Source organism: Harmonia axyridis, chromosome 4, assembly GCF_914767665.1.
Source record: "Harmonia axyridis chromosome 4, icHarAxyr1.1, whole genome shotgun sequence".
In the NCBI taxonomy this organism is placed as follows: Eukaryota; Metazoa; Arthropoda; class Insecta; order Coleoptera; family Coccinellidae; genus Harmonia; species Harmonia axyridis.
Window position 1 is genome coordinate 46247137 of NC_059504.1, and position 23538 is coordinate 46270674.

The 23538-nt window shown below is 38.9% G+C and overlaps 1 protein-coding gene across 2 annotated transcripts in view; it reads right to left on the reverse strand.

Moving 5' to 3' along the window:
- LOC123679165 (serine/threonine-protein phosphatase 2A regulatory subunit B'' subunit beta) overlaps nucleotides 1-23538 on the reverse strand; it is a 71041-nt gene that overhangs the window by 21362 nt on the left and 26141 nt on the right. For both annotated transcript variants that reach the window (XM_045616590.1, XM_045616591.1), the window contains exons 3-4: nucleotides 19092-19395; nucleotides 9504-10109 (exon numbers count right to left, since the gene is read on the reverse strand). In XM_045616590.1, the coding sequence (XP_045472546.1) occupies nucleotides 9504-10109; nucleotides 19092-19395 (910 nt within the window). The remainder of the gene's footprint in view (nucleotides 1-9503; nucleotides 10110-19091; nucleotides 19396-23538) is intronic.

Below are 23538 nucleotides of genomic sequence, written 5' to 3' on the forward strand. Positions count from 1 at the left end.
ATAGTTTCGTTTTTGGGATGGGCTGAACGCTTCGTTGAAATTATGGTTCCCAATGTTCCTGAATCATCGTTGAAAATTATTCTTAGGCTGGACCTACATTAGATCCGCATTTCTCCCGATCCGATCCGATCCGAAGTTATCCGTCCATCGGTATCCGATGACGTCAGACATGATTGCCTACACTGGTCCCGACGTAATCCGTTTAACTGTATACTGCCTACCGTTCTACTGCAGTTTGTAGAAGCTATTGCAGTAAACACGTGATAACAAAATGAGTGATTCTGATGATGATTTTTTGTGCTGTTTTTTTCTGGAAAACAACGCCCTACTAAAGAAACGTAGTAAGTGGTAAGCTTTCACACTCTGGTCCCATAGACGAGGTTCATCTCTCACAAGCTGTATTAACAACTCCTTATCAATTTTTCCCGTCATTTTTTAAAAATTTGATTAATATTTAACAGCAAGTTTTAACTTTAGTACTTTACTAAGTACGGGTCGGATTAGAAACGTCGGACTGGAACCAAACATGATTGATCGGCCGTCAAATCGGATAGTGTCGTGAGTCGTCGGGAATCGAGAATTCGGAAGCTTCGTTTCAATTGTAGGCACTAACATTAAGATAAAGGTGTTTGTTTTTCTTCCGACGTCGTCCGACCATCGGACAACGCCGGATCGGATCGGATCGGGAGAAATGCGGACCTAATGTAGGTGCGGCCTTACCCACAAATTGAACCGTTGGAACCTAAACAACATTTCATAAAAAATCTGAATATTTTAAGGCCGCACCTACATTAGGTCCGCATTTCTCCCGATCCGATCCGACGTTGTCCGATGGTCGGACGACGTCGGAAGAAAAACAAACACCTTTATCTTAATGTTAGTGCCTACAATTGAAACGAAGTTGATCGGCCGTCAAATCGGATAATGTCGTGAATCGAGAATTCGGAAGCTTCGTTTCGATTGTAGGCACTAACATTAAGATAAAGGTGTTTGTTTTTCTTCCGACGTCGTCCGACCATCGGACAACGTCGGATCGGATCGGATCGGAAGAAATGCGGACCTAATGTAGGTGCGGCCTAAGACGTAATTCAAGATAAGGTTACGAGTACAGCAATATCGGATGTGAAAAATTGTTCTTTTTGATGCAATGTTATCCCAGAAGCCTTCTTCTAAGACATATTGATATATACAATGTTGTAAACAAAACAAGACTCCTTAAATATTCGTAAAACCCACAGATGAAGACAAAAAAGGAAGAGCTAATGCACCTGGTTTAAAAGGCGTATGGTGTGATCTAAAGAGTAAATTTGTCTTCGAAATCAATGTATATAGATATCAAATAAAAATTCGTTTGCATTTCCAACCGATACAGAAATAAACACCACAGATACGTCAACGATGAACACCTAGAGTTCTAAAATGGAACCTTGTGGAAAACCAAATGAAGAATTTCAAACGTAGAAACTCAATCAAATTGAGCTTGGCTTGGCTATATTAATCCCTGATTATTTATGTCAAAAGAGAAGCAAGGTTATTTGAGCAGTTTCCGTTTGTCAGGGTGTTCAGTTATTATCCACTTTTCGGCAAGCATTCATCTGCCGACACTGACCTTGGTCAGATAATCCTCTAACTAATAGTTCATTATCAAGAATACCTACCACGTGAACCAATGGAAAGCAGATAATAATTTGGCAGTAGCAATGAGAATTGACGGTTTTAGTGGCAGCTTCTTCATTTTCAAAGAAGTACGGGCCAATCACTCCACCTAGGATTCCATCAAGCCAAGTAGCTTGACATTTGAACCAACTACTTGACTTGAAAATCAATCTCGTGAAACATTACATACTTCAGATTGACTTGATTTCAGATATTTATTGCTTGACTTGATATCAAGCTACATACTTGATATTACTTGAACTTGATATGCTCGCGTCGCACGGCATATATTTCTGATATCTCGTGCGCGCTTAGTCTAAATAAGGGGATTCCTCGAGCGCCGAGAGACTGAAGCATTCGCCAATGTGACTTTATTAGTAGTTTCCTCACATTCCTATGAAATCTATTGGTAGATATTGAAAGTTTCAGAAATATCTTTCCAAAATTGGTCAAAATGACCAAGGACTTTTTATCAAGGCCAGCATCTTCAGCTCCTGTAGAAACACAATTGTCCAGAGATGCTCTTACATTTACAAAAACCCGCAATAGGTTAGACGACAAATCTATAAGATGCCTCATGTGTCTTAGATCCTGGATGGAAAATTATGAGATCAAGCAAAGCCTGGAGGTTTTTCAATATTGAGAAACTTTTTTTATTATTTTTCATTTTGTTATGATTTATAGTGATTAAATTTATGTTTCTATTACAAAAAAGTTGATATTTTCAGTTCTTTTATGCAATAAGTTTAGTAAATGAAAGTGTTATTTTTTTAAGGTTTCTTCTCATTTCATCATTTTTTAATTGATGTGGCACTACACAATAAAACTGCTGAAAATCAAGTAGCTTGATATGATTCAAGTACTTGATAAATGAATACTTGACTAGAGCTTGACTTTAAATCAAGTCAAGCTCAACCTAGTAACTTGAAAATCAAGCCAAGCCGTGAATCCTCAAGTCTCCACCAGAGACATATATGCACAACATACGGTGACTTTTTGCGAATGTAATATACTCTCAGCAGTACGAGGAGTTTAAATGCATCGTGGGCGAAAATTCTGCTTGTTTACATAGCCACCGAGTGAAAATGGTACTTCATCGCTGAAGAAAATTCGATGCGAAAAATCGTCATCCAAACATTGTTGTTCACGTACCCAATCGGCATATTTTTTCAAATTTTTTTTTTTTCAATCAAAAATGTTCTACGCCTACTTATTCCAAGATCAGCTGGATTTTGTTCTTGTGTCAACTGAACATAAGGATGGAGATGCAAAATACGCCACAGCGTGCCATGAGAGAGGACTATAGTGGTGCGCACCGAGGAAATATTTCACTGTCTTAGCAATTGTACGCTCAGATTATGTCGACCATAATCTGTTTGTAGTAAGTCTTCACACGTTCAGCAGAAGATAAACTATCTTTATTGTTAAATGGCTAACCTCCAACTGAAAATATGACGCTTCGGATGACGGTCCTGTTTGACATATGCCATTGAAAACAGGGTTGTGAAATCTAGAACACGATAGAAATAAAATATTATTATTAAGGGTCAGTAACATCTGGTACATACTTTAGAAAAAAACCACATTCATATGGCCAATTTCATAATTCAGACACGACAACCGAGACTAACGATCCAAAAAAAAAACTATATTACAATGACGATTTTAAACGAGCAAATATATTATTGTACGAGGCGTCATCTGGACCTGCTGACGGTCATCAGATTTGATTATCTGACAAACTGTCACTAACTATATCCCAGTCTTTAACGATAACCCAAATCGGCCAAGCAGTTTCGCAACACTGGAAACGTAATGAAAGGTCGAATGAAAAAAAAGCTACGCCATGGGGCTACCAAAAATTGTTTTTATTGTTCCGAGAAATGACTGTCGAGTCAGATTGAAAGGATTACGCGATCGTTGAATGGCATTTAGGTTAACGGAAGATATTCTTGGAAACTTTATTATCTTCACACCTGACGTTTTTGTCATTCCATTGACAAATGATTGAGGTGCTTCATCTCGACGAGCCCATAAATGAAAATATCTAACTGCTTGTTCTCGTTACGATGAAAAGCATTGTTCAGACGGTTCGAGCATAGTGCAAAATTGAATTAATCAAGCGGAATATATTGAACAAGGTTATGGTGTGAAGAAATTCGTAAAAATAAGATCAGTTTTGAATCTTGATAAAATTGAACTTCAGCCATTCGTTAATTATTTATCAAAATAACAAAATGTAAATACACATTGCGCTGTTAAACTTTATTATAGTGGTTTTTCCATCGAATAATCTCAACAGCACGTGTAAAAAAAGATTCCAGCAAATCATTAAGGATGAAAGATTAACAGAAACTAATCGTTTATCCTTAATGATTTGCTGGAATCTTTCTTTACACGTGCCGTTGAGATTATTCGATGGAAAACCCACTATAATAAAGTTAGCAGCGCCACTTTTTCAATAATCAATGAAACCCATTTCAATAATTATCCAGTATTCCTCGTAGAAGAAAGCAAAAGTTTCGCGCCTATAGTTTTTCAAGGGTAGTTGTGCTAACTTAAGAGTTAGTTAGAAGAGCAGAGTCAGATAGATTTCAGCAATTATTCGACAATTACTCTCAATATAATGATAGCAGAGCCACCCACTATAAAAAAGGAGAAACGCGATTTTTCTCCATGAAAAATTCTGGACAACTATTGGAATGGTTTTCATTAATTTTTGAGAAAGTGGCTCTGCTTGCTCTTAATATACCTTCTGACAAAGAAACTGCAACGCCCAGAAGGAGCTGTTATAATTTTATTTTTTTTTTGGTAAAACAGATAGTATAGCAGGGAGTAAATGATTGAATTTGGAGAAATAAGGATTTTTCATGTAAACAATTTTTGTTACTTGAATATTGTAGTAGTTTTTTGCAAGTTCTTCAAATTTTACAACAAACCAGCTCTTCGAGGATATCCGAAGTCTATGTTGTTTAAATGCCTAGAGCACGTGTACGCGGAATTTATCGCCAACTAACTAAGTAAGAGTTCGAATTATTGGTCTACAGGAGGCGGAGTGGTCATTTCGAGAAATCGCTAACCGTACGAACAGAAATCCAACTACTGTTATGAGATGTTGTCAAGCGTGGTTTGAGAATGCTCAAAATCGAAGAAGAATAGGCACCGGACGTCAAAGGGGCACAAATGAAGTTCAAGATCAACGTCTAAGACTTATGGCCATTAGAGATCGATTTTGACAACTCGATCTTTGGTTGATGAGTGGAAAGGATTACAAGGCCATCCTGTGACTGTCCGAACGGTTTACCGCCGAATAAGGTCTTTTGGACTGCAGCATTATCGACCCCATCTTGTGTTACCTCTCAGCATCGCCGGCAACGATTATAGTGGTGCACAGAACGTCAACATTGGTATGTGGAATGGCATTAGATCGTCTTTTATGATAAATCTCGATTTTCCGAAGAGGGGTAAGACGACGTCGGGAAGAAAAACGTGAACCTCAGTTTGATGTTGAGCGTCATGTACACCGAACAGTATGCGTTATAGTATGGGATACTATTGCACATGTAAGTAGGCCACATTTAGTCTTTATTCGACGTAACATGACAGCGCTGCGTTATCTTCAAGAAATGGTGGAGCCATATGTTCTCTCTTACCTTACCCTACTCGAGAATCTAATATTTCAGCAAGATAATGCCCGACCTCATGTTGCCAGAGTTAGTTAAAACTTTTTCGAAGCGACCCATGTGAATCTTTTGCTATGGCCGCTCAGATCTTCCGATCTTTCGCCCATAGAGCATGTTTGGGACATCATGGGGAGAAGGCTTGGAAAATTTATCCAGCCCCCACGGACTTTGGCGGCTCTGAGACATGAAGTACAGATAGCTTAGGATAGTATTCCACAAGAAGAAATATACCATCTTATTGCATCATTGCCGAGACGTGTAGGGAAGTGTATACATAATCGCGGTGGACAAACACATTATTTACAAAGTTATAAAAAAATTGTAAATACTTCGTTTTTTCTCCAAATTTCAATCATTTAATCCTTGCTGTACTATATATGTTTTACAAAAAAAAAATTAATTCAAACAACTCCTTCTGGGTGTTGCAGATTCTTTGTGAGTTAGTATAGTTTCCAAAGTGTGACTGATCTTACTTAATATTCAGTTAGAAGTTCAGAGTCATATAGATTTCAACAATTTCTCTAAATATTAAAAAAGCTGAAACGCGATTTTTCTTCATGGCAAATTCTCGACAACTATTGGAATTGTTTTCATTGATTTTTAGAAAATGGCTCTGCTTACTTCAAATATGTGTTGACGAAGATTATCAAGTTATTTAGACGAATTTTCTCGTTTTTGCAGGAACAACATGTGTTGTCAACATATTGTGTTAGCTTTTGAAAATTGTTATTCAGCTCTGAAAATATTTTCATTCAAATGGTGGGGGTCTAGTATTTTTTCGATGTTCTTTACGACCCATCCATGTTCGAAGGCTGTCCAGAGTTGAAGAGCTTTGTCAATCAGCAATCAATTTAATGTGTCGGTGCTAGAGTTAGCTAAGAAGTTTGAATTTCCTCTGAGTTCATATAGATGTGTCCGATTTCGTTACTTGCTCTAATATGCAGACCAGACTATCAATGATTGAGGTACCTAACAGCGTTGATGTAATAACACTAATAACAATATGGAGTGATTTGCTATTGTCTTGCCCATTATCATTGAAACATCTTCCCAAATAGAAGATGAGGACTATTGAACAAAGAATCAGGAAATGCTTGCTTCATCTCCAAAAATGAATAAACGAGTTTTCTAAAATGGCGAACTGCATTTTATTTATACAACTTAATCTAGCATTTTCATCATCAAGTTCTGTACTATGGCTAGTTTTGCCTATTCCGAATTTGTTCCAGATTCTAGTAAATTCATTAGATGAGAAAATGCGATTGGGATTTTTTCTCTGAACTGGTCAAACTAGGTTCTTCTTCTTTTTTGGGCGGCTGTTTTTTTTTTGTACATGCATCGAATAAAACTGGCCAGACGCCGTTTTATTTCCTCCATTTAGTACTTGAATATTATAAACAAGTCTTTCTGGAAATAAAACTCAATCTTTGGTGTAAGCGTGTAAGACGAAGCGACGTGTTATTGAGACGCCTCTGCTGGAAGCCAACACAAGTGACCAGTACCGCGATTCGAAACATGCGGTTAATTGAGGCATGGCATCGAAGTGCGCGCGTGGGAGAAGTCGCCGATAGATGGCTCCATCGTCGGTTCGTCTCGACCTTGGCACTCCACGCTCTACCGAACGCCTCGGTCTTGGTCCGTCGCGAATTTCGAGATAACCCACGGTTTTCTATGGTTCGGAAGAGCGCGGGTGGCAGCGTAGAGGGTGGGCGTAGCACTGTGGCTCAATCGGCCATGTCGATGCAAGAAGTCGATGGTCTGTACGTGGGTCGAATCACCTGTTGAAACTGAACCGGGTAGTCATTACACATTAAATTATGGTGTTGAACATAAATAATCAATGGAGAGCACCTGGATGTTTCAATGATGATTGCGACAGTCTTCCTATGAATGGATTAGAAAATGTAGCCTCGCAATTGTTGTTAATTCAGTGAATTCTAATTATACAACTTTTTTTTACAGAACCAAATATGTTCAGAGAATTGTTTACGTTTTGAATTGACGCCAACATTCAACTAGACGACTGGTCAGCTGGCAGAGCTTGTTTTGTTGTATATCTCGTTTGAGAAATTGTTTCAATAACCTTCCAATTCGGAGCTAGTCTCATACAACTATACTTGGTGAAGAGCCTCATATGGTTGTTTTATTCGATGTTATGAAGGTTGTGTTGAAATACAACTGGAATGGATGGTGGACTGATAAAGCTTGGTTTTCGAAACTCCCCTTAGTGAAATATGTTTTTTTGTGCTTATCGCATAAAACATATATTAGTACAACTTTGCTTCCGCCGTTTTGCAATAGATGGCTGTAGCGGTAAGTGGTTGCCGAAATAAATAGATGGTAGATCTTGTCTTACACACAACGCCATCGAAATATTAGTCGATTTGTGTCTGCATCATGAAGTTATTTTCGATTAAACATGTCAGCTTACGAGCCAAATACTCGTCATTTGCGGGAGGTTTCAATTTTCTGCTTCAATATAAAGAAATCTGTGGCTGAGGCATATCGAATGCTCTCAAATACCTATGGCGAGGCCGCTATTAGTGAAAGAACCTGCTAAGATTGGTTTCAACGCTTCTAGAACGGTGATTTTGACGTCGAAAACCAGGGTGGCGGTGGAAGAGAGAAGGTTTTCGAAGATGCAGAATTGAAGGCATTACTTGATCAAGACTAGTGTCAAACGCAACAAGAATTGGTAGAATCATTGGGAGTGACGCAACAAGCCATTTCAAAACACCTGAAAGTCATGGGAATGATTCAGAAACAAGGAAATTGGGTGTCGTACGGGTAGAAGCCAGGAGATGTTGAACGGCGTCTGTCTGCTTGCAAAGCTAAGACGGAAGGGATTTCTGCATTGCATTGTAACTAGAGACGAAAAATGGGTTCATTAGGATAATTCCAAGCGCAGAAAATCATTGCGATATCCCTGCCATGCTTCCAGGTCGACAGCCAAACTAAATATTCACGGTTTCAAGGTCATACTCAGTTTTTTGTTGGGACCAGCTCGGCGTAGTGTATTATGAGTTGTTAAAATTGACTGAAACAATCACAGGCCATCGTTAGCGAACGCAATTAATGCTTTTAAGCCGAGCATTGAAATACAAACGAACGCATACAACGAGAGACATGATGAAATGCTTTTACAGCATGACAATGCTCGACCCCATGTTGCGAAAGTGGTCGAGACATACTTGGAAACGTTGAAATGGGAAGTCCTACTTCACCCTACTTCTCCAGACGTTGCTCCCTCGGACTATCACTTGTTTCGATGAATGGCACAAGGCCTAGCTGACCAGCACTTCCGGTCTCATGAAGAAGTTAAAAGTTGGATCGATTCTTGGATCGCTTCAAAATATCTTCAAAAAGATTGTATAACCAATTTTTCACAATAAAGCCTCGAATTTCGGAAAAAACGGCGGAAGCAAAGTTGTACGCTTATGTACTTGGTACCAATCATTTCAAATTACTATGAAAGTCTGTGTCAAAATCAGCAGCATGAAAGTAACTCTCAATTTTTTTGTATGTAACTCAAACACAAATTGAATTTAGTAGCGAAGTTATGTAAAGATATCATAAGATCCGATTCCTTCAAAAAGCCAAAGCGCAAATATTCATTGTAGAACTCGAGCTGTTTCCTCTGATTCTTTTTCATGAGTTTCAATCAATTTTTTCAATTTTTAGTTCGAATTGGTTCATGTTCATAAATTGGCAATTACATCGAGTAAAGTGCAAGAGCTTGAAGCTATGATCTCTTTCATCATCATCATCACTCAGCCCTAAACCGTCCACTGCTGGACATAGGCCTCCCCAAGGCATTTCCATCTTTCTCTATTCTGTGCGGCTTCCATCCAGTTGGTGTGGATTCTTTTCAAGTCTGGAATGGCGACCAAGAGCAGACAAGCGAAGCCGAGGCCGACCTCCAACGAGATGGACTATGATCTCTTTAAGAGGACCCAAATGTCATTTATTGGCCCAAGACACTTCCGTGAGACCCTAGGTGAGACCTGAGCCGAGAAGTGATTATTGACAACATATTCCAGGTGAGGAGAGAAAGAGTCCATAGGTTGAGAAGAAAGAGCCCAACCTTTTGCGTAATTCTGTGTGGCTACTGAGACCTCACCAACGTATAAGAAAAATCCTACACCAAAAAAACTCGACACTCACCTGCACCTTAGCCGTGGGCAACGTGATGGGCGTCCTAACCCTCTTATCCAGCATCAGGTCGCTCGGACAACGCTCGAAGATCAGCACCCTCTCAGCCACCGAGCCCCTGGTCAAGAACGGCCTCACCGGATTGGCCGCCGTCTGCCTCAGGTGCTGCCTCTGGCTGCTGGTCAGCTCCGGATGCGGCACCGTCTGCTCCGGCCTCCTGGGGGTGCTCCTCAACCCCCACTTGGTCGTGACCGAAGGCTCGGGCGGTTCGGGGCGACCCTTGACGCCCGCGGCGATGGGCGCCTCCTCGTTCACCACCACGCCGTTGTTGAGGGCGTTCAGCAGTCTCTTCTCCTCGACGGCCACGTCGTCGATGGTGGTGGTGGTGGTAGTGGTGATCGAGGAGGAGGAAGGTCGACCTGGTGCGCCGAGCTTCTGTACGTCCTGCTGGGAGGTTTTCTTGACGTTGTCCTTGGTGATGATGCGGTTCTTTAGTGGCCAGGTTTGAAGGGTGGGGGCGACTGCGTCAGCGGGTAGGGTCATCTCGATGGTGTCTGCCAGACGGGGTTTAGGGGATATTTGGGGTTTCTGGCCGATTGCCGGTTTGACCACCTGTGTCTGCAAGTGAAAAAATCAAGTCAGGAATTTTATAATGAACAAAGCAGATGATAGTGCCGTCTTTTTTCAAGGATTATGCGAGTTTACGGAAAATTGGGACACCTTAATATGAATTCTGTGATCAATATGTCAACGAAGAAGGCACGCAGCTTCAGTGCGCGAGAATATATTTGGCATGTTCCTAAAAAAATGGCAACGTTCATAAAATTACATTTCATAGTTTTCCTCACACATCTGCGTCTTTCTTTATCAACAGATTATGGAGCAACAATGTAGGATGAAAATCATCCAATATTTCGAAGGATATGTCCAATCTTCAATAAAAAATTAACAAAACTTATCGGACAATAGTTATTTGTTTTGCTAGGCAGCAAAGTAGTAGATTGACTGCCGCGGCTGATAGGAATTCAGCCAAGGCAGTCAATCTACTTTGCTGCCAGGTTAAACATATAATTTTTTCTTTCGATTGTTTATAATGATATATGTAGGATATTGTATATGCAAATTATTCCCACAATCTTTTTATTTTTCCTGTAGTGATAAATTAAAACGGAATTTGATAGAAATCGCAATTGTCAGAATGGTTGATTGCTATGGAAATGTATATGTGCATGATAATTGTAGTTTGAAAACTTATTAAATATCTGACAGTTTTTTGGAAAAATATCGGATATATTTATATTTTGGACAGCGATAGCACTTTAGAAGTACTTACTCCTCCAGAAATAAGGAAGGTGTCAAAAAATATTGATTGTCGGAAAATGTCGAATGTTTTATGTGCATTGAGCTTAATCACTGCTGCCTAGATGGGAAAGTAGTTACTTTGCTGCTGTCATGGCAGAAGTAAAACTTTGCCGATTGATATATGTCTGTAAAATCGAGAGAAAAAATATTTTTTCAAATCGAATCAGGAACAAACTCAGATTCAGAGCCTGATTTGAAAATGACCAATCTTCAGTATTTGTTCTACAAAAATAATGTGTTTTAAATATGACGTACTCTGCCAACATCAATGTAAACATCAACGTTAATTACCATTCTAATTAGATAATTGTTCTCAATAAAATAGTTGTTAGTTATTCCCTCCGGGATTAAATGTGATACTTCAATTCCGGTAGTGAATGATATAAGCAAGTGCCAAACATTTTTTTTTCACCCCGAAAGTGATCACATAGTTTCCTCTGAATTGGAACCTAAATATTTTATGGAGAATGGCTCAAGGACGTGATGCGCTGCAACATATAAATAGAAGTTCAAAGTTTATTAATTCATAAACCAAGACTCCCCTGGGTGACCTGAACGTGTAATATTCATACCTACGAGTTTCGCCACAATCTTTTCACTGTGTTATCCGAAAGAATCTCATCGATACGTTAAGGGTATTCCAATAAGAGTAGCCCGCTATATGGACTGCTGTGTCTTTTGAAGTTTTCATCTTTCGACATTTGACAAGTTAAAACTACCTAATTACTGAACATGGAACGATACACGCTTAAACAACACATTAAAATTGTCTAAACTTATAACAAAAATGGTGAAAATTTTGCAAATATAATTCGCAAAACTAAAGCACTTTTGGGCTGTCGTGTGGTCGAAAAAAGTGAAAATGGTGAAAAAAATTGAGCTGTTGAATCAAGTAAGTGATGTGAAGAATCGAAACCGTGTGCGCCACTCAAGAAAAACTGGAAATATTGCTGCTGTGCTTGACGAAGACCCTGGTTTGTCGATTCCTCGTCGATCTTGTGTGTTAGACATCCCATAAACGACATTACACTTTGTTTCGCATTAAGACTTGGGTCTTATGGCCTTTAATATTCATTTAACTCCGGCCGGTTGACCACCAACCACTAGGGATTCACGGCTTGGTTTTATATTCAAGCTACTTGACTCAAGCTCAAGTAGCTTGAAATCAACTCAAGTTAAAGTCAAGAAGTAGTTTTTCAATGTGAAGTCAAGTATTTATTTATTAAGTACTTGACTAAACATTGAAAAACTACTACTTTACTTGAGCTTTAGTTGATTTCAATGCAAGCTCAAGCTACTTGAGCTTATTTTGTCCTTGTAATGCATCAAAATGATCCGGATTTTCATCAGAAAATCGTCTTCAGTGAGGAAGCTTGTTTTCCCCTAGAGGCTACGTTGATAACTAGAATTTTCGCAATTTGAGGCTCGAAAAATCCAAGAATTATTGGTGAAAAGCCTTTCCACTCTCAACGTGTCTCGGTTTGGTGCGGTTTTTGGGCTGGTGGTATGACTGTACCTCAATTATTTGAAAATGAGGCTACTGTACCAGTGAATGGATTACGCTATCGAGCTATGATTAATTATTTTTTGAGGCCGAAATTGGATGATAGTAATGTGGACGAAGTTCATTTCCCACAAGATGGAGCTACGGCCACAAAGCAAAGAAAGAATTTTTCATGGCCGCTTAAGTTCTCGAAAAGGGTGATCACTGATCACACTTGTCCACCGAGATCTGGTGATTTAACACCTTCAGGCTACGTCAAATATGAGGTCTATACCAATGCTCCACTATCGATTGAAAAAAAATTGATGAAAATTGATTGAAGAAAGAATTCGTGATGTTATTGAGGATATACAGCTGCAAAGGTGCACATTGGTCAGATATCGTTTTCCATCGTTAATGGTACACCTTCCTCTTCACAATGAAATAAACATACATTGATTCCTCTCAAAATATACTCGTTTTGCTCAATATCAAAATGAAACCTCTTACTGCAAAACCTTTACCAACCCAACTTGCCACCTTTCAAATAACAGATAAGTGGTGGTGGGTGTGTCACCTCTCTAATCAAGAAAAATAGTTCAATAACGATCGAAAGTAAACTGGGTTCAGCTCACCTTCTAAAGGTTCCTATCGCACGAACGATCTCAAAAAGGAGCAGAGCTAATTTGATTGATATCTATGGCTCGGGTAAGTGGCGCTTCTGGGTTCTTTCAATCGGGAACATTTCGGTTTTCAAGGTTGGCAGGATCGTCGAACAAAATTATACAGATACCCGAGGGTTAATGTATTAACGGCAGTAATTAAGATGACGATATATTGTAATTATCCTAGTGAATATCGAATTAAACTACCGAGTGAACTTTTTCATGGGTTAATCCTATGTTATTATATTCGTGCATGACGCACTGCTCATTGTTTGCGTTAGGTGCTGGGAATAAGATGATCTTCATTTGTCTCTTGACCTTTTAACCAAATTCGAGTCAGGAAAATGAGATCAGAATTGCAGAAAACATTAAGTATACTTTAAACTCAAATCTCAATTTTAAAATTATTGAGCCACTAACAAAACCGTTCTATATTTCATCCTGTAAGTTTAGGAACCAAATTTTAAATTTCGTGAGTGAGTATCCGTTTTTTTGAAGAGTTATCCACTTTGTGGTTTCGAAAGGGCAAGTAAATAAAACACACTTCCCTTTAGAATATCAATCACATTTATATTTCAATGCTTGGACTTTGCTATCATGCGTGGAATACATTTGATCGTACTTTGCGTAGTCTCTCACAGGACTCTATCCTTGTGAGATCATTTTCGATAGCTACCTGGCACATTTCGGGCAATATCTTACCAATAACTTGACGAATGTTGGTTTTCAGATCGTCAATAGTCTAAGGATTATCGGCATATACACGATCCTTCCCTTAACAACACAAAAAAAATCCAATGGCAATAAATCACAAGATTTTGGTGGCCAGTTCATATCGTCGAAAGGACGCGTCCTGTGAATAAAGTAAAATCGGTAATCATTTGGTTATATCGATAAGAATTGACGGTTTTAGTGCCACCTTCTTCGTTTTCAAAGAAGTCGAGCCAATCACTTGACCAGACCAACTTTACACCATACAGTGACTTTTTGTGGATTTAATGGTCTCTCAGCAGTTATAAAGGGTGTTTTTTTAGAGCTATAGAACTTTAAATTGCAATAAAACAACGATGGATTATTCGATCGACATGAATTTTATTTATCCGCAAGATGATCTTGTGCCATTACATTTTAAATATGATTTCCATAGCATATGACCGCCACGGCTGGCTCGGATGTAGTCCAATCTGGACGTCCAATTTTTGATGACTTTTTTCAACATTTGTGGCCGAATATCGGCAATAACACGGCGAATGTTGTCTTCCAAATGGACAAGGGTTTGTGGCTTATCCGCATAGACCAATGACTTTACATAGCCCCACAGAAAGTAGTCTAGCGGTGTTAAATCACAAGATCTTGGAGGCCAATTCACAGGTCCAAAACGTGAAATTAGGCGGTCACCAAACGTGTCTTTCAATAAATCGATTGTGGCACGAGCTGTGTGACATGTTGCGCCGTCTTGTTGGAACCACAGCTCCTGGACATCGTGGTTGTTCAATTCAGGAATGAAAAAGTTAGTAATCATGGCTCTGTACTGTAACGTTTTGGCCATCATCGTTTTCGAAGAAGTATGGACCAATGATTCCACCAGCCCATAAAGCGCATCAAACAGTCAGTTTTTCTGGATGTAACGTTGTTTCGACATACACTTGAGGATTAACTTCACTCCAAATGCGGCAGTTTTGTTTGTTGACGTAGCCATTCAACCAGAAGTGCGCTTCATCGCTAAACAAAATAAAATGGACGTAGTGCGCGATACGTATTCCGCACAGAACCATTATTTTCGATATAAAATTGCACTATTTGCAAGCGTTGTTCAGGCGTGAGTCTATTCATGATGAATTGCGAAACCAAACTGAGAAAAAATCACTTGAAAGATGTTAAATCGGTCGCCATCTTGAACAGTAATGCCAACTCAAAGTTATATACTTCGAAAAAAACACCCATTATATCCTCCGCATGAAAATTAATCGCTGAAGAAAATTCGATGCTGAAAATCGTATTCTATAAGTTGTTTGTTCACAATCGCTTGATTTTGTTCTCGAGTCAAATGTCAATCGAACATCATCAAGGATAGAGATGCCAATTTAGATACAAAATACGCCATAGCATGCCGTAAGAAAGGGCCAAATGCTTTGCGCGCCGAGGATTGTGTGAATTTAGAGCTTCTTCAATACTTACAGCAGCAAAATTTTCGGTCGAGCATGCACTTCGATTGTGTAAGGGTCTTAAGACATTAGTAACAGATCCAGTCTCTTCGAATTTTACCGTTTTACCAATTGTGGATTGGATGGATATTTTTTAAATAATTGGAGAACAAAAATTCCATATCGGTATCACACCAGAATTATTGAACAGATCAAAGAAATCAACCTGGATATTGGGAAAATGCCACGAAAATATGTCTCTAGCACATTCCGTTTGAAATTTATCTCACAGATGGCCGTACAAAATTGATTATGAACTCGTATATACGAATAAATCGGACCATGTGTGTGGCGACTTTAGAGGAATCAAAACGACTATTATCCGATCGTGTGTTTCGACTTTATCGGTACCAAAATGCACAATATCCCATCATGTGTGTAAACTTTAGCGGAATCAAAACGAATATTATCCGATCGTGTGTTTCGACTTTATCGGTACCAAAATGCACAATATCTCATCATGTGTGTAAACTTTAGCGGAATCAAAACTAATATTATCCGATAGTGTCTTTCTCCTTTAACTCTACCGAAACGAACCGTATCCCATCATGTGTGCAGACTTTAGCGCCGAGAGCAATAATCAAATATTACAGAAGATTCGCTAATGGAAAAACGTAATACCGGCTATTTCGTATGCGCTCGTCGACCGTGAAGGCCGATCTTGTTTGCCCCGCAAATCGACTCTTTGCATGTCCGACCGACCGTCCCGCACTGGGATATGCACTTCAGCCGTTTCCGGCGGAAACACCGCCATAACGGTACGGGAAAGGTTTCCTCCATGATCCCTTTACCGATGACAACGGTGTCGGGTTTCACGTCAGTGCTGAAGAGGAAAGGTTGATTGATATAATCGGAATTGATTCGCTGGACGTCCTTTATAGGATGAAAAGTTCATGGCATATAAAAAGGGGTTAATTTCCGAGGGCGTTCGAAGCCATCCGACAGCTTTTTCTACTCATTCTCATCGAATATTCAAACAAATTCAATCATACCTAATCAATTGAGTAAATCAAAAATGTTTGGGTTTTGGTTTATCGTTTTCAATACAAAACGTTTGAAATTCTGTAATGCTCACTGCATGAAATTTTTTTCTCTTTGAAAAGAAACTGTCAAAACTTCAATAGTACTGTGATATTTTTATTTTTGTATCAGAAAATACCAACTGTACGAAGCTCCTTTCAAGCTGTAGTATTCAAACTTGGGGATTCAAATCAAGCTTCTTTTTCATACTCATGACGAATCATATCGTCGGACATCTTGACCATAAACAGGAAGCTTAATAGATGAAATATTCATACATTCCACGACTAATGATGCCAGACTTCAAGAAATAGTTTCAGGAGAAGGAGGGAAACACTCTGGCGGAATCTTCTTGGGTTGGATCATCCAAGAAGCTTCTTGGAAACTTTGACACTGCGAGATTCAAGAAGTATATGAATCTTATCAAGAATATACTACACCTCCTCACTGGAAATTTACCTAGCAAGAAACTATCAGAAATGTGATATAGCGATACATTCTGATAGTCAGGCTACAATCAAAGAACTGAGCTCACATATCATCGATTCTAAGATGGTATTGGAGAAGAAAACTAAATGAAATAGGCAAGAATAGCAAGGTCTTTTTAATCTGGGTTCCCGGCCACTCGGGAATTAGAGGGAATGAAGAGGCCAACACACTTGCCAGAAAAGGAGCACAAACCCCATTTCATCGGCCCGGGACTTTTCTGTGGCGTAGACAAATGTACCTACAAAAAAGAGTTTCAGAAGGAAGTAACCGAAAGAGAAATACTCTGGCGGAATCTTCCCGGTTTAGATCACTCCAAAAAGTTTCTTCGAAACTTTCGTCTCTGCGAGATCTAAGAAGTATCTGGATCTTAGTAAAAACATGCTACACCTCCTTACTGGATTCCTCACAAGGCATTGTCGCCTTAGGAAACACCTCATGAGAATGGGTCTAGCAGAAAATGACGAGTGCAGATTCTGTGGGGAGGAAGAAGAAACTTCGGATCACCTGGTGACGGAATGCCTCGCCATCACTAGCCATCGCAAAATCTGCTTTGGACAAGTGAGGAATTAGCCTCCTTGAAGCCATCCCATACACTGGAATTCATAAAAACTCTGGAACTGGCGGACAAGCTGTAGATCATGTTATGGCGAGAATGGCTCTGATGGGGGATGCAATAGACTATTAGGTCACTGTGCAAAGGAACCTCCTTAAATTAAATCTAAACGATGCCAGTACATTGGCTTTCAAATGAGAGTAATGTATTTGTTGCGTCAAGTGAATTTCACGCAAACTCTACGGGCAGTTGAATATTCAGAGATACGCATTTAGGTCGAAAAACCAACCCCAGCAGGTACAGCGAGGGTTAGAATAGAACAAGAGCATCCTTGGCGCCACATTGGCGCTACATATGGTCATCCTGAAGTCACATCTTAGGGCAAGGAACGAAGACGTGGACCAATCAGGGACTTGGATTGCGCTTTGGTATGCAAAATCCAAAGCGACACTTAACATCCCCAGGAAATCGGGGGTACCATATTCAGTACGCTCGTAGCTGTGACCTTGTAAACACATAACTTGTACAGCCAAATTCAATATATTATAATAGTTGAGAAATCCGGTGTTTCATTATCCCAATTTAATAGAATTATAGTTGAACGATTCAACGAAATATAGTATGGTTAATCCGAACTCCGAATAATCCGAAGTACCCTATAATCTGAACTGCCCAATTGGTAAAATGATATGTATAATCCGAACAGCCTGAACTCTGCAATCCCAACTGAAGTATGAAATGCATAAGATTTGATTCCTTTGAGAGTATCAGAAGAAGGAATATATTAAGGTTTTGATTCAGTGGAATTTGTGAACCAATAGATGAAACAGAAAATCCAAAAAGGACACGAGATGATGACGAAAAAACTTGAGACACAAAGTTTAAGGAAGATGATGAGATAATTGCTGATGTCACTGAGGAAAATGAAAGCTCTGCCAAGGAAGGTGAACCTGTTCAGAAAGTGTTCACTGAATAGGCCATCATATCATTCAATTCATGTCTTTGATTGGCAGAAACACATATTTTTAAATAAAGTACAGCATTTTTTTTATGAAAATAGTTTTCACGCTCTAGAAATGATTCTATAATACGAACGTCATTCGGATTACATTACTGTATTCATTATTATTTTTTTTAATCAATCTCATGATGTTATGTCGTCAATTGTAAGGATATGCATCTTTCTAATCCTTTGAAATCTTCTTGCTAGGAGAATCCATAGAATCGATTTTTGTATCTGATTTCTATTTGATATGAAAACCTCTAGACGGTGGCAAGAAGTTGTGTTAACTGAACTTTAAAAGCCTTAAGACCTCAGTCTTTAGTCAAAATACGATGTTATGTCGTTTGTGGAATACCTAATTCCCAAGATCGACGAGGAATCGACAACACTACAGCTAGAGCGGTAATAACGACGCACACGATTTTATATTCTTCACATCACTACCTTATCCCAACTTTCAAATTTTTCCATCACTATTGCCAGCCGAGGAGGTATTTCACGTCGACCCAAAAGTGCTTGAAATTTGCGAACAGTAGGTGCAAAATTTCCACCACATCTGCAGTGTCCATTTTTATTAAACGAGTAGTTATTACTTTTCAAATATCAAAATATGACAGCTACCCAGATAGGGGCAATTCAAAATGAAACCTTTCATTTGGAAAACCCTTTCAAAACGAGAAGTTTATTATTGGCAAAAATCGATATTCATCTCGATACCAAGAGGATAATGTAATCAGAGTCTTCAACCGGCCTTGATCGATAACCTTTTTTGCATTCCTTCATGTTCCTTCCACTCAAAAAAAGATAGATTCGCCACCCACCTGTACGTTCGCCGATCCGAGTGCGCCAGTGCAGTTCGTCTTCGCCGGAGACTTCTTCGGGAAGGCCGGCTGCTCCTGCTGGGTCGACGTAGCAGCAGCGGCGCCCTTCTCGAACTTCTGCAGCGCGAACTGGATGCTGGAGGGCATCGCCTTACCACCGCCCCTCGCCGCCGCCAGCCTGGCCTTGTCCTCCACCACGAAATTCTTGACCAGCTTCTCCAGCCGGTTATTGTCCATGTTGGGCGCCTGCGCCAACAGGTCGATCGACGGCTTGCTGGTGGGCGGTTGCGGCTTCAGCATGGAGCTGAAAAATGAAGAAGTTTCGTTAGTTATTTCTATGCTTGTGTGCAGTGGCGTAGCTGTGTAATCGTGGGGTCTCGGTGTGAATGAAAATGAGGAAAGTGTTGACGTGAAGTTAAGACGTTTTGACTGTCTTGTTTTGAGCACTCGTTGGAACCAACTGGAAACCAATATCTTCTTTGAACCTGGAACTTGCAGCGTCCACTTTCTCACAAATTTTTTATTTGTAAGCTAAAATGTAGCTCATAAAATTGAGATAGATCACGTTGTGTTTGAAAGCAAGCGTGAATGAGTACTTTAGATTAATAAACAAAACGTAGTTCAATACTAGTGCTCGAAAAAAAAAATTCAGCACAAGTAAGGACAATTTAATCTCATCTCATTTGATTGCCAAAACATTCTGAAAAAAGTAAATATATGGTCCTTTTAAGCCACCGCTGTTTACCATTGACTAGGCAACGATTTCATCCATCATGAAAAACTATTTTCAAACGATGCTTAATGATTTATTTTCATCCGATCTATATGGGACAAAACCTTAACGTTAATACAACAAGGAGATAATCTACTTATGATAAACGTAACAAAATCTTTCCAGAAGTTTTGGAGATTACAGTCGAAGTACAGGCAGACAAAGAATTGAAGAAGGTCCTCAATGAATTTATCAAATTTATAGATATACAGTTCATTATACAGGGTATTCCACCAATGTCGCGACATTCTATTACGTTTAAGCGCTGGAATTTTTCCAAAGATCTCCAATTTATGAAAAATCTAAATATCTGAGAAGTTTAAAGCCTAACAGGCCAATTGAAAAGTCCCTAGTCTACCATTGTAAAACACATTTTTTTGGCAAAATTCGATTTTATTATTCAACATAGTTGATTATAGCGACCTTCCAACTTTTCGATACCATTTTTCTAGTACGATTTGTCTTTCGCTTCAAAATAGGCCTCAGTTTCAGCGATTACTTCTTCATTGGCGTTAAATTTTTTTCCAGCGAGCATTCTTTTGGGGTCTGAGAACAAAAAAAAGTAGCTGGGACCAGATCTGGCGAATACGGTGGATGCAGATGCAATTCGAAACCCAATTCATGCAATTTTGCCATTTTTTTCATTGATTTGTGACACGGCGCATTGTCTTGATGAAACAGCAACTTTTTTCTCTTCAAATGGGGCCGTTTTTAAACGATTTAATCCTTTAAACGATCCAATAACGCTATATAATAAACGCTGTTGATGGTCTGGCCCTTTTGGAGGTAATCAATGAATATTATACCTCGCGAATCCCAGAATACTAATGTCATAACCTTGCCAGCTAACTGTTGTGTTTCTCCTCGCTTAGGATTCGGTTCATCGTGTGCAGTCCAGTAAGCTAACTGTCGATTGGACTTCGGAGTGAAATGATGGAGCCATGTTTCAACCCTTGTCACATATCGACGTAAAAATGAAGGTTTATTGCACTTAAACAGCTTCAAACACTGCTCAGAATCATTAACACGTTGTTGCTTTTGATCGATTCTGAGCTCGCGCGGCACCCATTTTGCACACAGCTTTCTCATGTACAAATATTTGTGAATGATATGATGAACACGTTCAGATGATATCTTCACAATGTCTGCTATCTAGATCAACTTCAATTCACGGTCATTCAAAATTATTTTGTGAACTTTTTTGATTTTTTCGTCGGTGACAGCCTCTTTTGGGCGTCCATTGCGTTGCCGTCTTGGGTGCTCATTTTCACGTTTAATCTTAGCATACCAATCAATGATGTATTTTTTCCATTCAAAAAGCAATATTTTATCAGCACACGAAATTTTTTTCCTTCTTTTTTCAAATAACAAAAGTAGCTACACTCATAACGCAATATGTCACGAACTAATGGTCGGACTGCTGTCAAATTTTGTCCCGTATCGTTTGTAGATTGGTACTAACTAAAAATCATATGGATTTAATACTAGCACCGTCATCTGTACATCAGACTGGGGACTTTTCAATTGGCCTAATACTTGAAAAACTTGACAACAAGCTTGGGTTCATTTATTCCAAGCAATCTGAAAATTGAACAAAACAGGGTGTCCCGAAAGAAAAAACCTGTTTGTCATTTACACTTTTTTGGTACACCCCGTAGATTTTCAAAAAAATTTGAGAATGTAGCTGTAATGGAACCTAATGATACTGTGTCGAAAAAAATTTTAAAATTTCATCGCTTAATAGAGCGTCGCCTAAGTAATGGAACGTCCTGTATGTGAGGAATTAAATATTGTGATATTTCTATGACTCCGCGATAAAACATTTCGGTATACTCTGCCTATGCTTGTAAAGCTCGAATCATCAAACAGAGAACATCATAATAAATTATTCTACAGCCATACCAACTGAAACCTCAGACTGTCACTGTCGATACAAACTTAAAGGTAAACATCGGGCTTGCATTCCGTATAAGCACTTGACACGATATACATATGTCGATACTCCTATCATTTCATAGATTTGTCCAATGTTTTCAGGTGGAAAATTGGCGAAATCGATTAATTCATCAGACGAGATAGAGTAGCATTAAAATTGTCAAAACGTTCAGCCACATGTAAACAAACGCCGGCTAGAGCACGGTTGGAACTAGGTCGGTCCATCCGAAATAAACTCGTATTTTTGGACCGTCTGTTACATTCTTCCAAGATGGACAACGCCACTCGAGCAAAACCTGAGCAGGAAGTTGTCGACGTTAACGTTTAAACGGAAAACAGAAATGTTTTTTGGTTTCAAATTTTCAATAATAAACTTTTTCTGATCTTCGTGAAATTTTCACTATGCCTCATCGATTATCTTAGCTAAGGATCACAAACATAGTTATTTTCATTTTGGAAGAGAGAAATTATACTTGTACATACCAAGTTTAATTTATTTTAGCAATGACAGCAATGGAGAATTCAATGTGCCAACTGTATCCATTTTTAAAAAGCACACAAAATCGGGCAATTTCTTGGAATAAGTATTAGTAATGTGTTGTGCTATGTTGCTAATGTAGTTATTCTAATTGTAGAAATCAAAAGAACAGGTTTTTGACTTCTTGGTGTCATCATGGTTTCCTTCAAAGCAAGGGTTGTGTGTATCTTGTAATACACATTTTTTAATCCTTTCTACTATCGATCATAAATTTCCATAGAGTAATAAAGTATAGGAAGTATACCCAATTTTTACATGTCCCCAACATGGTTAGATTACGTTGTCGGATTGTGATATTTACAAATCCACAATTTCACTATATCATTTTGAATGTATATTATATTGAATGAAATATATTTATTTGAGCGATTCCCAATGAAATATGCAAATTTGAATATTTGGAATCCGATATTTTTCCTAATTATCGAATTTAAAATAAGCAGAGAATTTTTTTTTTTGTATTTACCTGCTGAAATCCAAGGTTTAGCAACTATTGCTCTCCTAGTGTCATTGGTTGTTTCACGTCGTTTGGCGAGGTTGAAGTCCGTTTTCTGAATTTCTGATTTATTAAGGTATTTATTTCAATATATTTTGAGTTGACATGAAACGTTGATTCACTATGGGACATAAGAAGTGTGTTCTTTGTGGAGAAACTCACCAATTGAGTGAAATATCGTATTACTGATATGTTTTCATTTCCGCGCGCTTCATGTCAAATTTGATACTTCATATTGGGGACAAAGTGCTCCCTCTATCTATGTTTATTACTCTGAGGTAATAGGAGATATTGATTTTCTATCTGACCAATCCGGAGTGAAATATGAATATAGACGAAAATACACCGGTGTACTTGTTAAGTTATCTGATCCTTTTTCTAAAGAAGAGTAACATCCAGTATAAGTGCTATCGTCTCATATGCCACCCAAACCTTCCTTATCTGTACCAACGTGGTTGTGTGACGAAATACCATAGAAAATAGCGACAATTATTCGAATCCATAGATGGACGCGTGGGATAAGGCTGTCCCTACGCGCATCGATTATAAATAAGCATTTGCACGATCGATCAACGAAAGTTTTCTCGCCGCATAGCCGTCGGTGATTTACATGCCTAATTCCACGAAGCGAAAGTTACGATGCACTTTTGACGGTCGACTGGACGTAATAGAAGAGGAAATCGAGTTTCGCCATAGAGAAACGATT